Here is a 23,752-nt window from a genome sequence, read left to right as displayed (position 1 = left end):
GATAGAGAAAGATAACAATAAAATCCCAAGACCTAATTGTTTTTCCTTAGTTAGATAGAGCCATACCCAGGTGCACTAAGCCATTTGACTTGTTCTCATTGTTCTGTTGTTGTTGTTGTTGTATTTCTTTAAACAAATGTTGTGCTTGAGATAATGTGCCTTCTATAACACTATGCACATAAGAATACTGCAAAAAGTACCGAGCATCGCTGGAGATTTACAGGACGTGTCCTCCTGACATGAATGAATCAATCATACCAAGAGTTGCGATGACATGGAGGCCAACACGAGTAAAGCGCAAACCGGGACGTCCTCGTATAACTTGGCGCCACACCTTCATAGAGGTCAATACGAGGAAAGCGCAAACAGGAACGCTCTCGTATAACTTGGCGCCACAATTTCATGGAGGCCAACACGAGAAAAGCGCAAACCGGGACGTCCTCGTATAACTTGGCGCCACACCTTCATAGAGGTCAATACGAGGAAAGCGCAAACAGGAACGCTCTCGTATAACTTGGCGCCACAATTTCATGGAGGCCAACACGAGAAAAGCGCAAACCGCGACGTCCTCGTTTAAACTTGGCGCCACAATTTCATGGAGGCCAACACGAGAAAAGCGCAAAGCGGGACGTCCTCGTATAACTTGGCGCCACAATTTCATGATGGAACTCAGCGCAGTGGACACCGGCTGGGAGGAGGCTTTTAAGACGTCGCGAGAGACAGATCTCTTTGGAGACAGCTTGCTGCTCAATTCGCCAAACGCCGCTGGAGGATCTGAGTAAGTTTATTGAGTCAGAGTCAGTTCTAGCCTCCCAAGTGTTAAAAACTTAGCGCACAATATATCACGTCATTTTTTTTTTGACAGCAAGTATTAGATTGGGAACAAGTGCTAAAGTAAAATTTACTTTAGGGAACATGTGCAAAAGTAAAATTTACCATTGGGAACAAGTGTTTAAATAAAATTTACCATTGGGAATATGTGCTACTGTAAAATTTACCATTGGGAACAAGTGTTAAAATAAAATTTACCATAAGGAAAAAAGCTAAAATAAAATTTATCGACAGCAGTAAGTGCCAAAAGGAGGCGCGGTGGCTGAGTGGTAAAGCGCTTGGCTTCTGAACCGGGGGTCCTGGGTTCGAATCCTGGTGAAGACTGGGATTTTTATTTCAAGTTCCTTGGGCGCCTTTGATTCCATCCAGCTCTAATGGGTACCTGACATTAGTTGGGGAAAAGTAAAGGCGGTTGGTCGTTGTGCTGGCCACATGACACCCTCGTTAACCTTAGGCCACATAATGAGATGACCTTTACATCATCTGCCCTATAGACCGCTAGGTCTGAAAGGGTAACTTTACTTTACTTTTTAATAAGCGCCAAAGGACAGCTCTTGTAACATGCACTTACATTTCAGCTCCAGACAAAAGTCTGTTAGAGATGGAACTCACGAATATTACGGGGCTTAGGTTTAAATACAAAACAACTTTTAAATTGTAGCCACGTTAAAAGAACTACAGCCAAAGTTTTGATGGCATTTTACGTCTCGAGAGAAAAAATGTTTCTATGAAATTTCTCATGTGACTAAAGAGGCAATCCTTAATACACATGCTGGTTGAAAAGTGCGTTTAACATCATCAGAGGCTGCAATGTTTCCACATTTTTTTTCTCTTTGTGTGGAGATAGTATGTCACAATTTATTGAGAACATTTTTGTCAGACCCAGTCATGAGTAAATAATATATATATATTTTTTTTAAAGTTGTGTGTAAATAAATAAATAACACATTGCTTTATCTTAACAACTCCAGGATGAAAAGATCTAACCACCAGCTGTACCACAGACAAAAACATCAATTAGGCTGATTCGACTTTGTAAAGAAGAACACAATGGCTGCACATGTTAGGAAAGCTAAATAGAGGAACTGAAGACCCTTATCATTTGAGATGGGAATCTACCAAATCACTAAATTTAGAAAGCCTTCAGGACAGAAGACTTAAAAGTAAAGTAGCAATTATACATAAAACACTGAATCATAATCTTCAAATACAAAAACAAAATTTAATAAAATACTCTGAAAGACACAAAGGCACATTCCTCGTCCCATATGCTAGGACAAATTTGTACAAATACTCCTTCTTCCCTAGTGATATTTGAGCATGGAATGGGTTGCCTGAGCTAGCCAGGAAAACCAGTGACTTGGCAGAATTTAAGTCATTGGTTAATATGCATGACTGAATGCATGACGCGTAGGACGTAATCAACTTCTTTTTTGAAGTAACGTCTGTATTATAAAAGATAAGATAAGAAGAGCTAGAGTAATACACAAAGGAAGTTCCCCTTTCAGACCTTGCTATCAATAGGCAGATGATGTAAAGGTCGTCTGCTTCTATGGCCCACTGTTAACGAGGGGGTCGTGTGGCTATCACGACGAGCAAACCAGCCAACATCGCCAGGTTCTCATTAGAGTTTGTGTGATGATTTGGTTCATCTAATTCCCCCCTCCCAAAAAGCATTAAATAAATAAATATAAATATAAATATCACACCAAAACAATTAAACCAACAAAAAAAAAAAAACAACAACAGATATTTTACCTGAGTTAACTAAATCTTAAGGACAGTCTCCAGATGTAATTATTTTTCCAATTACGAATTTTCCTTGGATCCATTCAACTCGTGGAGACGCTGATACCACATTGAAATTAGAATTCTGTAATACATTTTAAAGTTGATGACGCTAAAATTGTACATAACAACTGAAACAAACTATTTAATAAACAGAATCAGGCTATTTGATTCCTCGCTAGGCCCTGGATCAACTCTGACCCATCGCTTCAATCTGTAGAGGATTTACCACAAACTTTGTGCCTCCATCACTCGTGTCATTGGAACTTGGAAGTCAATAACATTCAACAATTGAATGTCTCAATCAATGTCACGGTCGATATTTTGTTTTAAACACACGGTCCAACCCCTTGGGAAATATACATTGTAAACTAAGCAAAAAAAAACAACAAACAAATCTATGACGTCATTCAAAGCTTGTTAATTTTGTTTTTTAAAAAAGTATTTCGTGGTTAAAGCATGTTAAAGTAAAAAAAAAAAAATGTTGATGTCGTGTTGATTCCAAAGTGTTTACTTTACAGTAAATATATTTTTATCTCATGACTTAGTGGCACACCCCCCCTCCCCCAATGGAAAAATAAAAGTATTAAATTTTTTTTTTTTAAAGCCTTAAGATCTGTCTGCATTCCTCCCACATGTCAAAGACGTGACCTTCTTGTTAGCTCTCTTATAAGGAAAACAAGAATAACATTAAAAAATACTTTTTTTTTTCAAAATAGAAAGCTTACATTAAGTGTAATTGTATTAATTAGTTTGGGTCAATCATTTCATTTTATGAAAAGTCTTCATGGACATAATACATCTGTGCAATTCGAAATATTTTTACCGATTGTTTTTTGTTTAGCTTTTAGCTTTCTCAAAGCGCTATGATCCTATCACTTGTCTGGAGCAGTTGTGAGGGAAGAAAAGGGGGGGGGGGTAGCTTGGTGAATGTTTACATGATCGTTTTTTTTTAAATACATAAAGAGTCTCAACGGAACGAATTAAACTTCTACTGCCACATCTGACAAGTACTATTTATTTCCCTTGTTCAAGATATCAAGCTAAATAATTACCAATAACTAACTTGATTGTTGATTTTTTTAATTAATTCTTGTGTTGTCAGGTGAAAGAAATAATTGTGCAAAATTTCAGCTTAATCCGAGTTGGGTGTGGCAGATATAAGGTGTACAAATTTTTTACCAGACAGACAGACAGAGTGAGTTGATATAAGCTTTGTAAAAATAATATTACTGTACGAAATATTAAAAAGTCCTTCAAAAATACATTGCAATGTTTATCGATTTGCAAATTCAAAAAAAAAATCCCCCCCATAGTATTAGAAAGTCGAGTCCTTGTTTTTTTTTTTTTGTTTTTGTTTTTATTATTATTATTATTATAATGCGTTGCTTTTGGTTCGAATCTATTTCACTTTCCAAGCATCTTTTCTATACAAAAACATGCCAGCTGTTATCTACACATTGATCCAGCAGTTTAGAATGCTGTTGCGTTTTCCCATTTTTAGCGACCCCCGGAAAGGGGAATAGACGCTATTAGTTTTGTGTGGTCTGTCTGTCCGTCGTCCCGTTCAGATCTCGTAAACTAGAAAAGATATTGAAAATCCGGCATCATGATATTTTAGAGCTTCCAAAATTCTGAAGCAACGGCTACTTTTTTCTTTTCTGAAAGCGAAAAATATAATTTTTAAAAATCAACTATGCGAGCAGTTTTTTCCTAAAAATACAGCAACTATTCACTATTAATAGTAATGAACACGGGAGGCTATTTAGTAAGGAAGATGACTACCATATTTTAAACACATTTATGCAAACGGTTTTAGAATTTCTTAATTTTTTTTTCTTTAAATTTATTTATAATTATTTTAACTTTATTTAGTAAGTTCTGTCATACTAACTACTACGTTTACAAAAAAAAATTTTTTTTTTTCCTTTTTTTTTTTAAGAGAAAAAATATATTTAATATGCATATAAGTGGAACATAATTTAAAACAACAATTAATAAGTAGTTTTTCATATTATCTCGTGAACTGCTGCACTGTCACAGGTGCATAGGACACGTAACGAAAGAATTGTTTTTTTAAAGAACATTTTTCTTCTTCAGGCTTTTGAATAAGAGATTGACCCTTTACAGAACAATTAGATAATCATTATATGACATCAGTTAGGTCAGGTTCACATTGAACTTTCACCTATCCCTTGTCTGCTGGAACGTTGGGGGGGGGGGGGCACACAAGATCTGTCAACCTTCTTTCTCCACTCTTCTCTGTTATTTGCCTTTGATAGAATTTCATTGTGATATTCTTTCTGAAAATATTGAAACCTGCCTTTTACCTACTTGGTTGGACCACTTCGGGGGCCGATTTTGAGTTTGTGTTTCACACAAACTGTCTTTTGTAACCCTATTTTGTGGCATGGGTTACTACATTTTTATATTTATCTAAAGTAATCTGGAAGTTTCTACGCCTCATCTTTTTCAGAAAGCCTGATTTTCTGCCTCATTCTGTCCCAATGGCATAAAGATGCGCTAAAAAGTTCTTTGAGTGGTGAAATCAGCTGACCTGAATGTCACACTTGCCCAGAAGTCAAGAGGCGTAACCTTCACCCTTACATTCACCTCTCCCTTAGTCTGTTGAACCGTTGAGGCACCACTCATGATCTGTCGACCGTCTTTCTCCACGCCTCTCTATTTATTACCTTGGATAAAATCTCTCAGGCTGTCCATTCTTTTATGCTGTCTTCCCATCGCTTTCTCTGGCTCTTTTTCTTTTTCCTCTTACTGTTTCCGGAAGGAAGGTCTTTGGGCGTTCTGAGGACCTTGTGATATGGCTAAACAGTTTAGGTTTGCGTTTTTTGACACTGGCTAGCAGGTTGGGCCTGATTGCCGCTGTGATCCTGTTTCTAATCTCTTCATTTGTGATGCGGTCTTTGTGATGTGGGCTTTACCATAGGCCTACAACCCAGATCCAGCAGGACGTTGCCTTTTATCATCTATGAACAACGACATTATCCCATTTAAGCTGAAACATACATAAAGCATGATTGAAATGCACGTAGCCAAGACTTTCAACTTTTTTCGCCACAAACCACCCACCGTTGTGCGTCAAGTGATAAGCCATTCTTATATCTATGTATAGCTACTACTGTACACGATTGGTTAAATCTTATCTCATCTCACTCAGTTTCAAAAGTCTAACTCATTATTGCAAGACGGTTTATCGATCGTGCGTTTGGGATACATTTTGAATTAAACTTTCATTAATCTCTACCATCGATTACTCAAAGCAGGGGAGTGTCCCAATTTTTTTTTTTGGCTTGGGTCCCATATACCTTTTTTATACACATGTCACATGCCGTATCGCCAAAAAGAAAATCGTTGCGTACAATAGAATTAATCCTCTGAGGCTTCATCATTCACCGTGGGCAGAGGTTTCCAAGCTCCTGATAGTACCAAGGGTCGGATAGAGCCCACGGAATGTAGTTTGGGCATCACTGACCTAAAAGAAAAGAAAGTCAGAGTTGTATGCCACTACGATACAAAACCTACAGCACATGGTTTTGAAACAGATGGTAAGTAACTTGTGCAAAGTAAGCATGTAGCAGGCGTCATTGAAAACCTGCACTAAATATAGTCATGTGGTATATAGGCTACTAGTCTTGGTTTTCCAGGCTGATTCAGACAACCATTTCCATGCTATCATGACACAAGGGAAGAAGGGGAACTTGTATCAATTTGTCCTAGTGTGTGAAATAAGAACTTTGCCTTTAACTTTGTTTTATTTTTAGTGTTTTATTAGGCTGTGTTTTTGGCTTAGTGTTTAGTGCATTACTATTGAGGCCTTTTGGGGGAATACCCAAAATAAAATACAAAGGTTTGATTGAAAGCTTGCGTTTTTTCGCTATTAGTTATTTCGCAAATAGCTGTCGTCGGGCTGCAAGTCTGTCAAAAACGGTTCATAGCAAGCGTCTAGTAGGTAAAAGGAACCTGTACACCAAATTCCATGCAAATCAGTTCGACAGTTTAAGAGACGTCTTGATCAACGTGTCAGAGCGTGGTAACTTGCAGATATATAGTTGATTATTGCATCACTTGTTTTGCCCAAGGAACAGATAATCTCAAATAAATATTTGGCGAACATGCTCATAAACATGATGGATATTTTACACTTTGATCAAACATTTTAGCAAATCAATAACTGATTTGGTTTAAAGACAAATACATTTCTATTATACGTATTGTATTTCCTACATACGCCATTGTAAGCTCTGCATACAATCATTATTACATTGTAAGCAGAAAAAACGGGGGCGCGGTGGCTGAGTGGTTAAGCGCTCGGCTTCCCAACCTGGGGTCCTGGGTTCGAATCTCGGTGAAGACTGGGATTTTGAATTTCGGGATTTTTAGGGCCCCCCTGAGTCCACCCACCTCTAATAGGTACCTGACTTAAGTTGGGTAAAGTAAAGGCGGTTGGTCGTTGTGCTTACCACATAACACCCTGCTTGTTAACCGTTGTCCATAGAAACAGATGACCCATAGATCGCATAATCTGAAAGGGAAACTTTTTACTTTTTTTTAAGAAGAAAAAACTTCAAAAGTTGACCATCCCTTACCATCAGCCAAATGTCAGACATTCAATTCAATCAAAACTATGAACTGATCATAAAACACTGACTTCCGTGAAATCCACAATCTGTGGCCACGAGGAATCAATTTTCATCCCTGTTAACATGCCTGATCCTTTGGATTGCGGCCCTGTCAAATTAAAAGGCTACACTGACATATGTTTCCTGGATATTGAAAGTTCGTAAAATGACGTATCGCTTGGTCGTAGCTCTCCTAGATTCTTTTAGACTCTTTAAGAGACAAGACAGAAATTCAGAATACTTTTTTTTAAAGCGTTTTGTTAAAAGTTGCTGACAATTTTTCGTTTTAATACTAGATAGATAGGTGTTGATGTTACAAACTAAAATTGAAATGTCAAGGGACACTCACACATATACACTCATACACAGTACACACACTGGATAGTTAAACTAAAACATACTGCTATGTATGTGCGTGTTTATGATGTAATCACGAGGAATGTGGGGCGGATGTTTTTGGTTGTGTAGGCTGAAGAGTTTCTAATGAAATCACGAAGTGGTCTGTCGTAATTGAAGTTAATAAAAACAAAAAAGACTGATATGCAAGTTGAAGAGGAGAATAGCAAGAGACTTGGGACAAAAAAAGACGTGTAGAAATTGTGAGTTGTACCTTGTTCAACTTATCATTTCATTTTATATCTCTACATACATCTACTTTCAAGTTGAATATGTGTATATTTATACATAAAAATCACATATATATCTTTTAAAGACTAGTGTTTATGTTCATTTCAAGTTCTACATAAAAAAAAAAAGGTTAATACGCCTAAATCGGTTTAGTTGTACAAGCTGTCTGTTGCTACATCCAACACATACCGGTACCAATGTGATGTGATGTGATGTGTGTGTGTGTGCGTGAAGTGTATGAGAGCGCATGTGTGTCTGACCATTAATGAATGTGTTGTTGTGCTAGTGCACATGTGTCAATGCAACTACCAATTTTAGCGAACGTTCAATGTTTGTGTGTGAGTGTGCATGCGTGTGTGTGTGACGAAATTTCGAGAATTTTTTTTATAATTTATGCAGTCCCATGTCATGTCAATGTATATATAACCTGTGATTATCTGTATGTATTCATTGGCTTTACATCATTTCGATCTTTAACTTTCCGCTCCCCTGTTTTTAATTAGGGTGTTAATATTAATAATAGTTATGGAGTTAATATTAATAATAGTTATGGAGTTAATATTAATAATAGTTATGGAGTTAATATTAATAATAGTTATAGAGAGGATCCCTTGAGATAAAGTTTTGTTTTTCACCACTCTATTGTGCTGTATTGAATAGATCTATGCTGCTTGTAATAGAAACCTACACGACTGTCTAGTCTCTGCGACACAGGTTTTTAAACGGGAGTCTTAAAGTGCATCTGCTTCTTACTACTGAATAGGCACATTTGATCTTTCAAGTCTGTTATCTATAGAGTTTCTAAACAAAATATTTAAAAAAATAATTTAAAAAAACAACTATGCTTATATTTCTTATTCCATACGCTAGAACAAATTCGTACACCTACTCCTTCTCCCCTAATACCATTAGAGAATAGAATGGGTTGCTTGAATCAGCCAGGAAAACCAACGACTTGGCAGAGTTTAAGTCATTGATTAACATGCATGACTAAATTGACAATGAAATACGTAGGTCGTAATTATCTTCTTTTTTTTGAAGCAACGTCTGTAATATATAAGATAAGAAGATAATAATCGCACACTATATGCTATATTTTCAAGATTTGTCTCCCATTTCAATATAAAACATATTTGGACAAATATTTAGTGGTCTTTATATTTTAATTATACAATAGTACAATTCATTCTTCATATTTTTATGAAATTATCCATTTTTCTAATCCAAATAATGAAGATTGTGTATTAATATTTAGACCTATTCTGGACGTAAAGTGTTTGTATAAAAACAAAAAACACTCAACCAGACAGTGATACCAGTAGCATGCCACCATAACCTAGTGAGTGGTATTCCCATTGAGGGTTGTGCTGCTCTTTGAAGACTTTCACCTTTTGTGGCAACCATTGTTCAAGCCCAAGTCCGCCCGAAAGAAAAAAGTCAGTTGATAAAGAGACAGAAAATAAATTTGGCAGACGTCAGTGGAAATGAAGCAGACGTCATTGGAAATGAAGCAGACGTCAGTGAAATTGACGGTATGTACGAAACAAAATAAAGTTCCTTTTCAGACTTTGCGATCTATAGGGCAGATGATGTTGTTGCTGTTTCTTTAGCCAACGGTTAACGAGCAGGGTGTCATGTGGCCAGCACAACGATCGTACTTTCCCCAAATTATAGTCAGGTACTCATCAGAGTTGGGCACCTTAAAAAATCCCGAAATTCAAAATCCCAGTCTTCACCAAGATTCGAACCCAGGATCCCCAGGTTCGGAAGCCAAGCGTTTAACCACTCATCCACCGAGCCCCACAAAAAAACAAAATGTTCAAATATAAACAATGCATTCAGGACAGTCACAATATTAGTGATATTTATTCCCCCCCCCTTCATTCTCATTCATTTATATTTCTTAATACCAACTGCTGGGAGCGAGATCATTGAAATCAAATTGTCCTCAAAAAAGATTTTAAAAACATTGTCACGGATGTTTTAGGATAAAAAAAAAACTGTCAGACAGAAAACTGTTTTAAAATATTTTCACGATTCCAAAGTCTTGATTTTTTTCTTTCCTTCTCGCTGCGATCATCTTTATTAGATTAGATAGGACATTTGTTTTTCTTCAAGCTTACCTATACATTTTTATGTAACCATGGACTTTCCCATCAACCACATCCCACCGCCTCCCACCTTTATTTTTGCAAAAAAACAAAAAAAAAAAACAACAAGCAACGAAACCCCCCGATCGAGACCAACATTTCCACGTAACTTCAGTAAGCTCAGTCAATAAGCCATGTTATTTTTTTCCCCACATATCTCTATAATCTAAAGGTATTAAAGTGAGGGGGGGGGCGGATTAATAATAAGATCTGCATGTAGCGGCTGCAGATTAAAGTTGAATGGTTTGGGAAAGAATAGAAGATTGGGGAGGAGGGAGGGGGTAGAAGAGGAGGAATTATCATTTTTTTGTTTCTTATTATGGCATTTGAAAACGTGAGAAGCCACAACGTTATCTCTCCGTCCCTTCACTCACTCACTTCACTAATGCTTCACTAATGCTTCACTATCGGCTACACTCGTGTTCAAACTTGCAGAGGCGTCAGCAGCCAAAGGAGGTGGGGGGGGGGGAGAGTAAGTTCTTACTCCAGGTCACACTTAGATCAAGAATCGTTACGACATCGAACTGTATGACCGTGATCGGGTTTCTAAGACTCGGATGCATTAGAGAGCAGTGTGTCCCGAACTTTTGACATGTGTACCCCATTTATCATTTTTATATCGCCGAGTTACTCCCCCCCCTCCCCCCCCCCCCATGTACTTGCAAGAGAAGAATGAAATTGTGTGTGTTGAGATAACAGATCATAGAATTTGGTTCCTTGCTGGTTGTTCATTTTAATCTGAAATGCTGTTCCACGTCCAATAGTCTGTTCTTTTTATTTCAACTTAATGTCTATACATTTTAAAAAAGCAAAACTTCACATAAATATGAAAGCTGGAAAAGGCAAGATGTATTTCAGAACTTCTTCTGTTAAAACGGATGCACATGTTGCATTTGTAACCAGAAGGATGTTGAAGTACACGCCGCATGTTTTTGTTTTTTAAGACTCCGCCTGAAGCCAATCCCAACCATTGCTCTTCTTCCACATGCGACAAACTTTCTGCCATGGATGTTGTGTTCATGTTCAATGTTATCTATTCAATAGTATCTGTTTAAATCGGAGAAACAGTTTTTTTTTCAAGCTCATTTGCGAACATTAGCAGAACTTGTTTATACGCTCAGGAATAGAGAGAAACGAGCTTCTTCTCCATGACCAACTTACTTTTGCCATACATTTAGCTTTGCGATGGCAGCGTTCACTTTATCTTCAACATGAACCAATGACATTTCTTTGCCTTGTAGCGATAAGTTTGTGCTACTTACAACAGAGACTATATCTGCTTAATGCACTAGTCATGCCAACAATTTCTCAACTCTAATCTATCATTAACAAAACCTTAAAGCTCATGCCTATGTTCAAAGATTTGATTTAGAATTTCTCCTCGAGATAGCCAACTGAAAATGTATATGAACAAGAATCTGTGTATGACTATTTCCTATTTCTTTACATATTTGCGAAAAAAGTCTCACATTCAAAGAACGTGTTTCAATGTAATTAACTATTTTCACTTTTTTTCTCCCGAATTTATATAGATTAGTGGGCATTTTACATGTTGCCAAAGCTTCTATATATATATATATATATTCAGCAATGTATGGATATGACATTTAAGGCAACATATTGATTTCACGAAACGAGTCCTTTATTGATTATTTATTAATTATAAATTTTGCTACATCTGTGCTTTTTTCCAACGCATCTATTCTAATCAATGTTGTTCTCTTGCATAATGTTTTTCATGACATTAGAGATATATTCTCTTGTTGTTGGAACCATGTGTGAATCACCAAAGGCTTGCAAAATAAAAAAAAAGTCGTCATGAAATTCTTGATTTTTTTTTCGTATCAAACAAACACCACAGATTTGAGAAATTCGAAATATCAACATCGACTTGAACTCACTGTAATTTAACCTATCCAAAAAAAAAAAAATGCTCTACAATACTGGAGAGTGACAATGCGTGGTGATCCTGACTTTGTAAAAAAATCAGACATATGGGAATGAAACTTTTATTTTAGGGCACGCAACAAATTACATTACATTTCAAGTGGCGAAGTTTGAAAACAAATCCGATGACCATTTTTAGTGGTCTATTAAAAACTATTCCTACAATTAAACATTTAATTAGTGGGCTTATTAGGTCGGTTTTTGAGGGTTATTGAAGGTTGCCTGAAAAAAAACACATCACTAATAATTTCCTGATCTTTATAAACTTTATTTTTAAGATTTAAAATTATGCCGTTTTTTGAGTTTGTACAAATATAAAATATAATATTAAAGAATGTGAATTAAAACTTGTTAACAATTAATTTTAATTTATTAACTGAACATAATAAATGGGTACCCATGGGGGGTATTGTGGGACATACTGCTGTAAAACATAATAAATGGGTACCCATGGGGGGTATTGTGGGACATACTGCTGTAAAACATAATAAATGGGTACCCATGGGGGGTATTGTGGGACATACTGCTGTAAAACATAATAAATGGGTACCCATGGGGGGTATTGTGGGACATACTGCTGTAAAACATAATAAATGGGTACCCATGGGGGGTATTGTGGGACATACTGCTGTAAAACATAATAAATGGGTACCCATGGGGGGTATTGTGGGACATACTGCTGTAAAACAAAAGCCACTTATCTTTTTTTTTACGATTTCGGTAATTCATTTTCAGAAAGTTGCCATGTCTCCATGACGATAAAAGCTGGCTACATGACTAGTTAATCGTCAGCCCTAGAAACAGACGAGCCTTGCGTCATATGCTCAATGGACCGAAATGTCTTAAAGAGATACTTTACCCTTTTATATAATACCTATATAGAATCGAGTATATTCGGATTATTTTGACTTGGTTCAATTACATCATCTCTCTCTCTCTCTCTCTCTCTCTCTGTGAGTAAAGTAATTACTCATAAAACAACACTGACAGATATTCATAACAAATAGGTTTTTTTTAAAAATATTTGATCACCTTGAGTTACATTGCAAGGATCTAGACCTGACGATCAATTGTGCATGAATTTAGAATGGACATGATTGATGGGTCAGTTAGCAAACTGGCAGCCTACTTCCTAGCTATCATTAATTATCCTACCTAAACTTATTGTACATAGAAATATTTTAACATATTCCCGAGACAGAGTATATGTTCAGAACGATGGGGGGAGACCATAAACATTTGATCCAAATTCCGGGTGTAACCGGTGGTTAAAAGAAATAAAATACTTTAAAAAAACAAACTAGTCCTAAATAAAGGAGAGGAACTTTTATATGCTTGGAACTAAACAGAAGAAAAAATAAATAAAATAGATACACACACACAAATAATAAAATAGCTGGGTTTGGAAAGAGTGGTTAAGCGCTTTGGTTCCAAGTCTGGGATCCTGGGTTTGAATCTCGGTGATGTCTGGGATTTCAAATTTCGTTTTTTTTTTAGGGCGCCCCTGAGTCCACCCAACTCTAATGGTTACCTGACTTTCGTTGGGGAAAGTAAAGGCTATTGGTCGTTGTGCTGGCCACATGGCATATTACTTGTTAACCACTTGCTACTAAAACTGATGATCTTAATATCATCTGCCCCTGCCCTATAGACCGTATGGTCTACAACTTAAGCCACAAAACTGTACTAAGAATAAAAAAAAAAGAATTAAACTGTCCCCAGAGCGCCGACATTGTGAGCGGGAGACATGAGACAAGGTTAAACCCCAGCTGTGTACAAGTCTTAGGTCTGGGCCATAATGTCTGGCCTTCACGTATTGACTTTGTTGAGTCAGTTTGTATAAAACTTAATCGAGGGTAAATCCTCAAGGGGGAGAAGTCGTGATGAAGAAAGACTACAGAGCGAGTTATCTCCTTACCGGGACATGTAGTTTATAGATCTTCAACCTTAGAATTGTCAAAAAATTAAAATGCTCACATATTGAAATGAGTGTTGTCGGGTCTTTGAGTAAGAGTTTGCGCACTCAGAAGACGAAGTCCAAAACAAATTAAAAATTGCTTTAACAAAATAATGATAGGCGTTTAGTTCTCAAATTCAGCCGAAACCAAAATTCAAAGCAAACTAACGGACAGGAACAATGATATGACATTACTTGCAGATACAACACAATGACACCAGAAACAACAAAATGGCATCATCTTGACACAAAGTGTCTCTTACAAACGTAGTTTCATCCATACAGCCTCGCTCGTGTTTATAAGTGTGCAAAACTAACATCTCTCTCAGATAGTCCTTACTACGACTGGGGGTTAGACCTCTTTCAGGGCCCTCCATTTTGCGTAATATTTTATGTAAAAAAATTGAACACTCATTTGGGGCACAGGGGGGGGGGTTAGACCTCTTTCAGGGCCCTCCATTTTGCGTAATATTTAATGTAAAAAAATTGAACACTCATTTGGGGCACAGGGGGGGGATTTTCAAATTCCCCCCTCCCCCCTCCCAGCTACGCTACTTCTGCAAAGCAGCAAAGCGGAAAGATTTGTTACTAAGTTTGATGTGTATATCATCATCATCACCAAACTCTATTACAGTGACGACTTGAGAGGTTCAAATCCTCTCTTGCAAAAGCCCTGGACAGAAACCCTGCTGTCTTGCGTAGTGTGTATATGTCACCATACAGGTCGAGAATTTTTAGTTTCCCAGACCTGTCGAGACGGAGATCAGCAAGTCTGGGGCAGTCAAACAGAATATGAGGCACAGTTTCCTCTTCTTCCCCGCAGCGGGGGCACCGTGAATCGAAATCTGGCCATAGCCGTGAGAAATATGAGCCAACAGGACAATGGCCTGTCCTGCACTGTGCTATAATAGCTTGCTCAGGCCTAGACAGCCTCCACCACGGGGAAGTGCGGTCAGGGTGCCTCATGCGCTCCCAGACTCCACGGGCTTTTTGGGACTTGTCCCAGCACTCAAACCACTTTTCCATTTCTGTTTTTTAAATTATAGCCAGGGCATGATGAAAACTTACAGCCTGTTCAGTTGGTTAGTGTTGCCAGTCACACCTATGTGACTCGGTACCCACTGCATTATTACAGGGGTTCCATAGCGCTGCTTTTTGTTGTGTGAAGCCATGATGACAGTGTCAATATTGGGGGCCATGGTCCAGGGCTTTGCAAAGCCTGTAGTACAGATTTTGAGTCAGTGACCACAACAATCTGTGTTGCCCTCTAATGTCCCTTGCCGAGTTGAGGGTCAATGACCTTTAAGGCTTCACAGACTGCCATGGTCTCCGCATTAAAGCTGCAAATACTATCCCATGGTCCAAAGATTTTGACTGAGTAAGAGCCAAGAAAGTCGATGTAGGCTCCATAGCCTGCTCTTCCAGAATCTATCGATGCCGACCCAACAATATTTGCAAAAATAGCACTGGGCTTGAAGGCATTAATGGTCTCCAGTGCTAGAATTTGAAGATCGTTAGATGAACGACTAAGCTTAGCTGCATTAGGGTCTACTACTTTCAATGTGTATATGACAGTTTCGATTTAACACGAATCATTTTGTTCTAGATCTATATGCCAATGCATTTAGTTGGACCACATCTGCAAATTAATCGTTCTCAAATTAAATATTTTTTTTGTTCAAATTTTACTTGCCGTTTCTATTATTCCAATTCTTGAATAAAGTTTTGTACCCCATTTATTTATTAATTATTTAGCTACTTTATAAATACATCAAATTTCGCCTTCTTAAATATAAAATTATAATAGTTAATAAGAAAATAATAATAAAATTATCTTAAAAAAAAAAGTTAAACCCAATCGTGGCATTTTATCTGGCAAGAAAGCGCGGCTTATCAAAGTCCGGTAACTGTAGAAATATAATATAAGCGAAACAAATCATGCTTATGTGCCCTTTAGTTTCGGACGTCATTTATTCTCAAAAAGTCCTTGCTAGAATAACTTAAGAAGAAGAGACCAAATAAATATATCTATATGAACTTAAGGTTCAATAAATATAGTATATTTCAAAATATACACTATGATTATAGTATAATGTTCACAAAATTTAAGAAATGATGCAAATATTTATAGAGCTAATTCGAACATGAGAATAATCAAAGAAAGCTTGCATTCAGGCATTGATTGATATCTCTTATCTGTAAACCAAAGTTGTGATTGAACCGAAAGTCAAATAGAAAGAGTAAGAGCTTTTTCTCGTTTTTATGCTAAACATTTGCCACAAAATGGGGCATGGCGGCTGAGTGGTTAAGCGCTTTGGTTCCAAATCTGGGGTTCTGCTTTCGAATTTCGGTGATGACTGTGGTTTTGAATTTTGGGATTTTTTAGGGCGCCCCGAATCCACCCAACTCTAATGGGTACCTGACTTTATTTAGGGAAAGCAAAGGCAGTTGGTCGTTGTGCTGGCCACATGAATCCTGCTTGTTAACCACTGGCCACTGAAAATGATGACCCTAACATCATCTGCCCTATAGAAGGTATGGTCTGAAAGGGGGGGAACTACTACATCTTAAACCACAAAACTATACTAGGAATAAAAATAAATAAACAATTGGACTTGAACTGGTAATAAAAGAATACTTTGAAAAAAAAAAAGCTTTTATTAAGTGTAAAGGTATCAATTAGTTTGGATCCGTCATGTAATTATATGTATGATTGACCTAGACATAATGAATCTGAGCAAAATATTTTTAACAAATGTTTTTGTTTAGCTTTTAGCTTTCTCAGTGTGCTATGATACTATCACTTGTCTGGAACAGTTGTAAAAGGGAGAGGGAAGAAGAGGGGTATCTCGGTGAATGTTTCATTATCATCTTTTTTTTTTTATGCATAAAAAAATTTCACTCAGGGCTCAAGAATCTTAAAAGGGACTAATTCAACTTATACCTTATACTAAAAAACACCTGTCAAGTATGATTTCTTTCCCTTGTTCAAGATACCAAACAAAATAATTAATTAACTAATTGGTTAATTTTTTAAAATTTGATTCTTGTGTTGTCAGGTAAAAGAATTAATTGTGCAAAATTTCAGCTTAATCCAAGATTTGGTGTGGGAGAAATAAGGTGCACAAACTTTTTACCATACAGGCAGGCAGACAGAGTGAGTTGATATAAGCTTTATAAATATAGATGACTGTGAATAAAATAAACAGTCAAGAAAGCTCTCTTCTTCAATCAATTAGATAGAGCTACCGTATAAAAGCATACAATATTTTGTTCAGACCATTGATAATGAACATTGTTTATTTATTTTTTATTAGTTTCATACATTCCTACAGAATTGTAGATTAATATGTACGAGCCCAAACCTACAGTCTGAACCACATTATACACAACCAGGTGTCAGCCATCTTAACAGGGCAGTCATTTTATGCTTGGAAAAAAAAAAAAAAAAAAGCAAAACCACAAACTGTAAGCATTAGAGACATTATTTCATTTATTGTTACCTAAATATCATAAAAAAAATCTTTCCTGAATCACACAAAACTTTTTTTTTCATCACAAACAGAATAGTCAAAAAAATATTAAACAAAATTAACTGACATCACAATATAAGCCAAGTTTTGTTGCTTGACAAACCAAAGCTTCAACTGCACTTCACACCACAACATTCACATGAAATAATATGTCTTCCTTATGACCAGCCATTATTTTAATGACATAAAGCAATAATTAGCTAAATATTTACAGAAACAAAAGAAAACAAAACAACTCACATCACAAATACAGAAAACAAAAACAAAAAAATACAATTAGTTGATCATTCACAGCTGTACAGTAGTTACATAGAATGTTTAAATTCACTTCTAGTATATCTTGAATTGTTTTAGACAAAGTTTATTAAACCTGAACAAGATAATTCAAATTTAGAATTTGCTTTTCAGTTGATTTGTAATCCTATATAAATCTTGATATATGATTCAATAATTGTTTATAGTTTTTGCAGTGATAATAAATGCACATCAAGGTAACAATATTTTTAATCATTAACAATTATCAACTTTGTTTGTTAGATTTGTTAGATGGTAATTAATTAAAAAATGAAATTAACTCTTTCTCTCCATAATTTTTCCGATGGAATTATTTATTTGGCTCATTTGTGTTTCATTACTGTGTTATGATTAAATTTCAATAACTTTTGTGTATGTAATCAGGAAATGTTATATTAGGTATAAATTATAGAAGAATGCATGCTCTTTTTATATAAAACAAATTAAAGTTTATAAAAAAAAAATTAATTAATTTAATTTAATGGGGTCAAATCAATGTTGGTATTGTCAGTTAGGAGAGAAAGAGGAAGATCTAGACTTCAAAATTACATTCATATTGATAACTAGAGATCTTCAATTATGAAACCCCAGTGATTATTGAAATTTTACTTATTTTAAAGCTGCGATTTCTATGCTTCATTAAATAGATAAAGATAAATACAATTGTTATTCTTTTTATTTACATAAAACAATAAATGATAAGAAAAAACAAAGGTACAAAACCTTTCTAATACTTTAGCTTGATGTCTTTAACAGTAAATTTAAACAAAATAATACAAGTGGATGATAATGGATCAAAGTAAGCTTTTTTTGTTTCCAAAGAATATTAGCTAATTTAATAGTTTTAAAAATTTTTAGAGCTTTCTAAATTTTGATTGGAAATATGTAAATAAAGATATAAATTAATTTTATGGTACAAAAGCAAGCAAATTGAAATTGTTAAAAACTATTAATCTGCCAAACAACATCAGCAAAATATTTTATTATATTTGATCCAATCAAGATATTATTCTTTTTGTATTAATTAAGCATTATTTCTTTTATTTTTAATGTGCATAATTTCAGCTTTATCATCGCTCTAAAAAAAAGATTTCTCTCAATTCTAATTTTATATTGTAAATATTTTGTTTTAGCCTTTAAACCTATAGATAATTTAAAAACAAAAAGAAAGCTATCTAATAGTGTTACATAAAATCCAAAATTAAGCAAAGGCAACATAATCGTTGACAGCAATGACCACAGATATTTAAGACACTTAATGCAAGCAAGGATTTGAAACAATGTTAACTTAATAAATAAATATAATCACAGAAATATGTGGAACTCAAAAAAAGACCAAGCTGACCTAAGTATATTTTCACCAGTTTGCAGCAAATTAAATGCACATACACAGTTATTTTTATTCAGTAATATATATATATATAATATATATATATATATATATATATATATATATATATATATATATATATATATATATATATATATACATATACAAATTGAAAAATTAAGTCCTGAAAACATATCAGAAGTAAAAATCAAGTTTTTTGAATTTCAAAGCAGTGAGATTAATGTTAGGCAAATTTTAGAAATGTTTTAAATCAAAAGTAATAGGTGGACATATTAAATAGCTAACAAATACATTCAAGTTCTTAAAAATGATTTCTTGAATACACTGACAAGCAACTGGGTTTATTAATTTCCACTTAAGCATCGTGTGTGTTATTTATTACAGGGGATATAAACATTTTGTGCACAAATTTTTAAGTGCTTACATTTTTAATGTTTACAAATTAGAAAAAAACAACTAATTCTATCCTTAAAAAAAAAAAAGAGAACTAGGTTTATATAGAGAACTTTGTTGAAAAGATGAAAATAGCTTTGAGGATGATTTGACCTACAAAAATGAGAAAAGAGAAAATAGTAATAATTAACCATGTGCTCATTTTTGTGATCAATTAAAATGAAATAACGATGTCAATAATTAAATAAAATATTTATACACTGATTTGATACACATATACAAACATTACCTATAACACTAAGAAACTACAATATCATCAACATTTACTTAACTTTTTTTTTTATCTTATCAGAAATTTCTATTCTTTATATTGAGTAAATATTAGTTATAAACAAATCTCTTGAATCCCTTTATGTTGACCATTTCAACCGGGTATTACAGTTATCACAAAAGTATTTAAAAAGCAGTAGCCACTGTAGAGACTAAAACCTTTCTGATAACCACTACATTTCTTTTGAGAATATAAACTTTTAGTTATAGATAATCCAATTTGTTAAGAGTTTTATTGTTTAGGGTTCTGGTCATTAAAGTCTTTTAAGCTTCATTGCATTTTAAGTTATTAGTTACAAGAGCTTGGTATAAAGAGTTTTAACATTTTCATTTCATTAAAATATTTACATTTTGGATGAGGAGCTCTCCATTTAAATGAGAATAGTAAATTGAATAGAGGATGAGAAACACAAAATTGGACAAACTTTCATGGACATAAGACAACATGTTACATTTTAATAATAAAAAAAATTATTAAATTTGATATTTAAAAAATATTTTTGGACATTTTTTTCAAGAACTAAAATTGAAATAAATGGGGTTTTTGGTTTTGACCAGTCCCTCAAATGTTTTTTCCTTTATTCTTGAAACTTCGGTAACCTTTTACTGAGCCACATGTGTTATGGAGTGTATGTACGAGTTATTGCTGTCATCAGAGGAAAGGGGAGCAGATGTTTGGTTGTGTAGGTTGGAGAAATGGCATAATGAATGTGAATAAAAGGACAGGTGTAAAAATTGAACAGAAGACTAAATGAGAGACAGGAGATGTAAAGACATGTTTTTGTAGTGATTTATATATTGTTTTAGTTATTTCACTTTTTTCCCCCATAAATCTACTTTCAAGTTTATGTATATCTATAAATAAAAGTTATATTTATGTTTGTTTAAAAAGAATTCTATTGATACGCCTACATTGATTTAGTTGTACTAGCTGGCTGGAGTTACAAATCAACGACGAGCAACAACAACATGTCTGTTGGACATTTTTAAAATGTAGGCTGTTGCTATCTCCAGAAAATTATCCTTGCTTGTTTGATTTATATGTTTAGGATGTCCCTTCAGAACTGAAAATTAATACATCGTAGCCCAAACCTCTCAGCAGAGTTTAAACCTGAAACCGTTGAGACAACAGTCCAGAGTGCAAACCAGGCAGCAATCCTTTTTGTTAATTAGTGTTCAATAAATAGGCTTATACATATTGAAAGCAATACTTTGAAAAATATGTTAGCTATTGAACCTATTGCATCTTTGAAATAAATAACTATAAAAGTTGATTCTTACCAATAGAGACAAGATAGTTCAATAAAGCTTAACTTTTTTCCAATGCAGATAATATTTTTAAAACATATTTACAGTATTATTACATTCATATACAGACTCTTTAAATTAATGAATTGTATGAAACAGCAAAAGAAAATTTAAATAAAAAAGATATTATGCACAAAAACATAATATTTACCAGCTAATAAAAAACAATTTGAAAAAAAAATAATTTGACAAAAAATTGTCTTATATATAGGCAAGTTTAAAATGGGTGACCATGATGTTAAATGTTTCATACATAAATGCGATTAAATTCAGTAGATATGTAAATCTATGTAAAACTATTTCAACTTTTTATTTATCCAGACCAGAAGTCTGACATTAAAGTAATAGTTGTAGTTAGATCATGTTTTGTAGAAATTTTGTACATAGAAAACTTGTAGAAAGTTGAATTTGTAAAGCAAAAACTTTCTAGATGATATAATGACAACAAAGAAATAAACAACAGTTGCCAACATTTAGCAAAAAAAAAAAAAAAAATTTCCTTTTTATTTCTAACATTATATGAAATCTGAACTTCTATGGTAAAAAAATCATCAACATTTTTTTACATTATAAAAGTATCTTTTTGACAAAACATTTCAACATATTTTATCTTTGCTTATTTGTTAGTTTAACACATATATTCTACAAATTTCCATTTTGTGCTAGCCATTTTCCTTATGCATGTTTTTCAGCATGTTTTCAACAGCACAGGAGAGAACATTGCAATCTTTTGTCCAAATAAGTTAATAGAAATAAGGAACTAAACTATTAATTCAAAGACCCAGAGGCACAAATTAGTAGGTCGCAGTAGGCCTACAAATAAATTTGCTTAATTCAAAGTGCTAAGAAACAGGGAGAGACTTTAAATTTCAACAAAAGAAATAAATAAATAATAAGGATAACCTACAAAAGAATTTCCCTCATTACATATTTGATGTTCAATCACTGTTCTGAAATATATCTGAAAAATTATTAACAAAAATACCATATTTCTCTTAAAGAGCTTTTTGAGCAGAGTTTTTTTTTGTTTTGCAGCAAAACATTTTCATTTTTAGTTAAATTGCTAGAAATAGCTATTCTTATTAGAAGTTGAAAATTTGTGATATACAATTGATAGTGATTACAACACAGTGTATGAGAAAAGATGCCTTGTAATCACAACAAATTTCCATAAGGATCAGCAGTCTTAGTCTTAATCACTAGGGCAAACCCACCCAGACTAGATCAGGACTCAAACAAAATGTGATGATAGGAATTCATGGATAGTAGCAGTACTATTTTTGGAGTTTGCTGGCTTTATTGTAATTGGTGGTATTTTATTAGAATTATCAGGAACCATTTGAATAATCAGGAACCAGCATAATCTGACTTTTAAACCCAAATACTTTTTTTTTTACCACAAGTAGGCCTACAAAGAAGGAAAAAACTAACAATGAACAGAATTTGAATTAAGCCAACCAAATATATATGCATTCCAATGATCTTGATTCCATACTAGATGTAAAAGCTTTTTGAAATGCAGATAAAAGGATGTATTATCTCACTTAGATTCAAGCTTTGAAAAAAGAAATAGTTTTATTGCAAGATGCAATGTTTTGTTTCGCTGTATAAAGCCATGACTAAAAACACAAATATTTTCTTTTCTAATCAACTTGTTTTAAAAGCATTTCAATGTAGGTTTGACAGAGCCATTGTGTAGCCAAGCTAATGACAATTTGTAATAATGCTGTTGTAGGATTTCAGAGACCACTGTAAATGCAATCACAGGCATCACCATGCACCATCATTTACCACTTAACATCAGCATGCGCCATCATTCACCACATGACATCACCATGCAATATTTAAAGTGAAAATAGTTGGGAAAGGATATACATCTTTTTCACTCTTTCAAAACTGTAAAATATTCTTGTTAATCTCAAGATACAAGCCTAATACATTCCCAGCGTAACCTTTTTCCCTTAATTAACAATAACTAAGAATCTATTGAACTGATGTTATAAAGTTGCTTCTACATCTTGTGTCACACTGCCACGTCTGTTTGATGATGGGCCACCATGACCTGGACTGGAGTGAGGCAGATGCAGCTGAGGAACTGGTAAAGAGACCTCTTGCATGGGAGACAACTGACTGGACTCTGAACCTCCTGGACTGTCTAAATATTTCTTGTTGAATTCTGCAAAGGAATTAAAACAAATCTTCAGCATATTATATCACATATAATTAACAGTGTAATATAGATGTCTACATTTACTTTCAGCTGGTGTATTCACTTAGAACAGTAAACAGATAATAAGACATACTTAATAATGATAATAATTTTATTTATAAAGCGCTGTTAATAAACAAAATGTAGGCTCAAGGTGCTATGATAACATACTTACAGGGATTTGAACCCATAAACGTATACGTTTTCATGACCTATATTCTATCACATATCTTTGATAGAGAATGTTGCTATAGCTTATATGTACAGTCATGTACATTGTAAATGTACTATTGATATAATATAGGGTCAAGAGATCATTATATAAGTGTTTTAACACACATTCTTCTAATGTGACAGTAGTGCAAGCAATATGGTTGCCTCTATACCATTAATT

At 34.4% G+C, this 23,752-nt stretch overlaps 2 protein-coding genes and 1 long non-coding RNA gene across 5 annotated transcripts in view; 1 reads left to right on the top strand and 2 right to left on the bottom strand.

Moving 5' to 3' along the window:
• Nucleotides 1–2,866, bottom strand: part of LOC106051163 (sodium-dependent phosphate transporter 1-B-like) — a 52,704-nt gene extending 49,838 nt beyond the window's left edge. Inside the window, exon 1 of the mRNA XM_056015768.1 lies at nucleotides 2,590–2,866. The gene's annotated coding sequence lies outside the window, so the exon portion shown is untranslated. The remainder of the gene's footprint in view (nucleotides 1–2,589) is intronic.
• LOC129923671 (uncharacterized) lies at nucleotides 18–2,302 on the top strand. Its single transcript, XR_008775668.1, has 2 exons — nucleotides 18–778; nucleotides 1,803–2,302. It is a non-coding gene; the product is annotated as an uncharacterized LOC129923671 (long non-coding RNA).
• A 14,549-nt stretch (nucleotides 2,867–17,415) lies between the features above and the next one.
• Nucleotides 17,416–23,752, bottom strand: part of LOC106051164 (uncharacterized) — a 109,753-nt gene continuing 103,416 nt past the window's right edge. For all 3 annotated transcript variants that reach the window (XM_056016432.1, XM_056016430.1, XM_056016431.1), the window contains one exon: nucleotides 17,416–23,325. In XM_056016432.1, coding sequence (XP_055872407.1) covers nucleotides 23,147–23,325 — 179 coding nt within the window. In that variant the 3' untranslated portion in view covers nucleotides 17,416–23,146. The remainder of the gene's footprint in view (nucleotides 23,326–23,752) is intronic.

The sequence above is a fragment of the Biomphalaria glabrata genome, chromosome 17, assembly GCF_947242115.1.
Source record: "Biomphalaria glabrata chromosome 17, xgBioGlab47.1, whole genome shotgun sequence".
NCBI classification, from domain to species: Eukaryota; Metazoa; Mollusca; class Gastropoda; family Planorbidae; genus Biomphalaria; species Biomphalaria glabrata.
The sequence above is the reverse complement of the archived record's forward strand: the minus strand, read 5'-3'. Positions and strand labels throughout refer to the sequence as shown.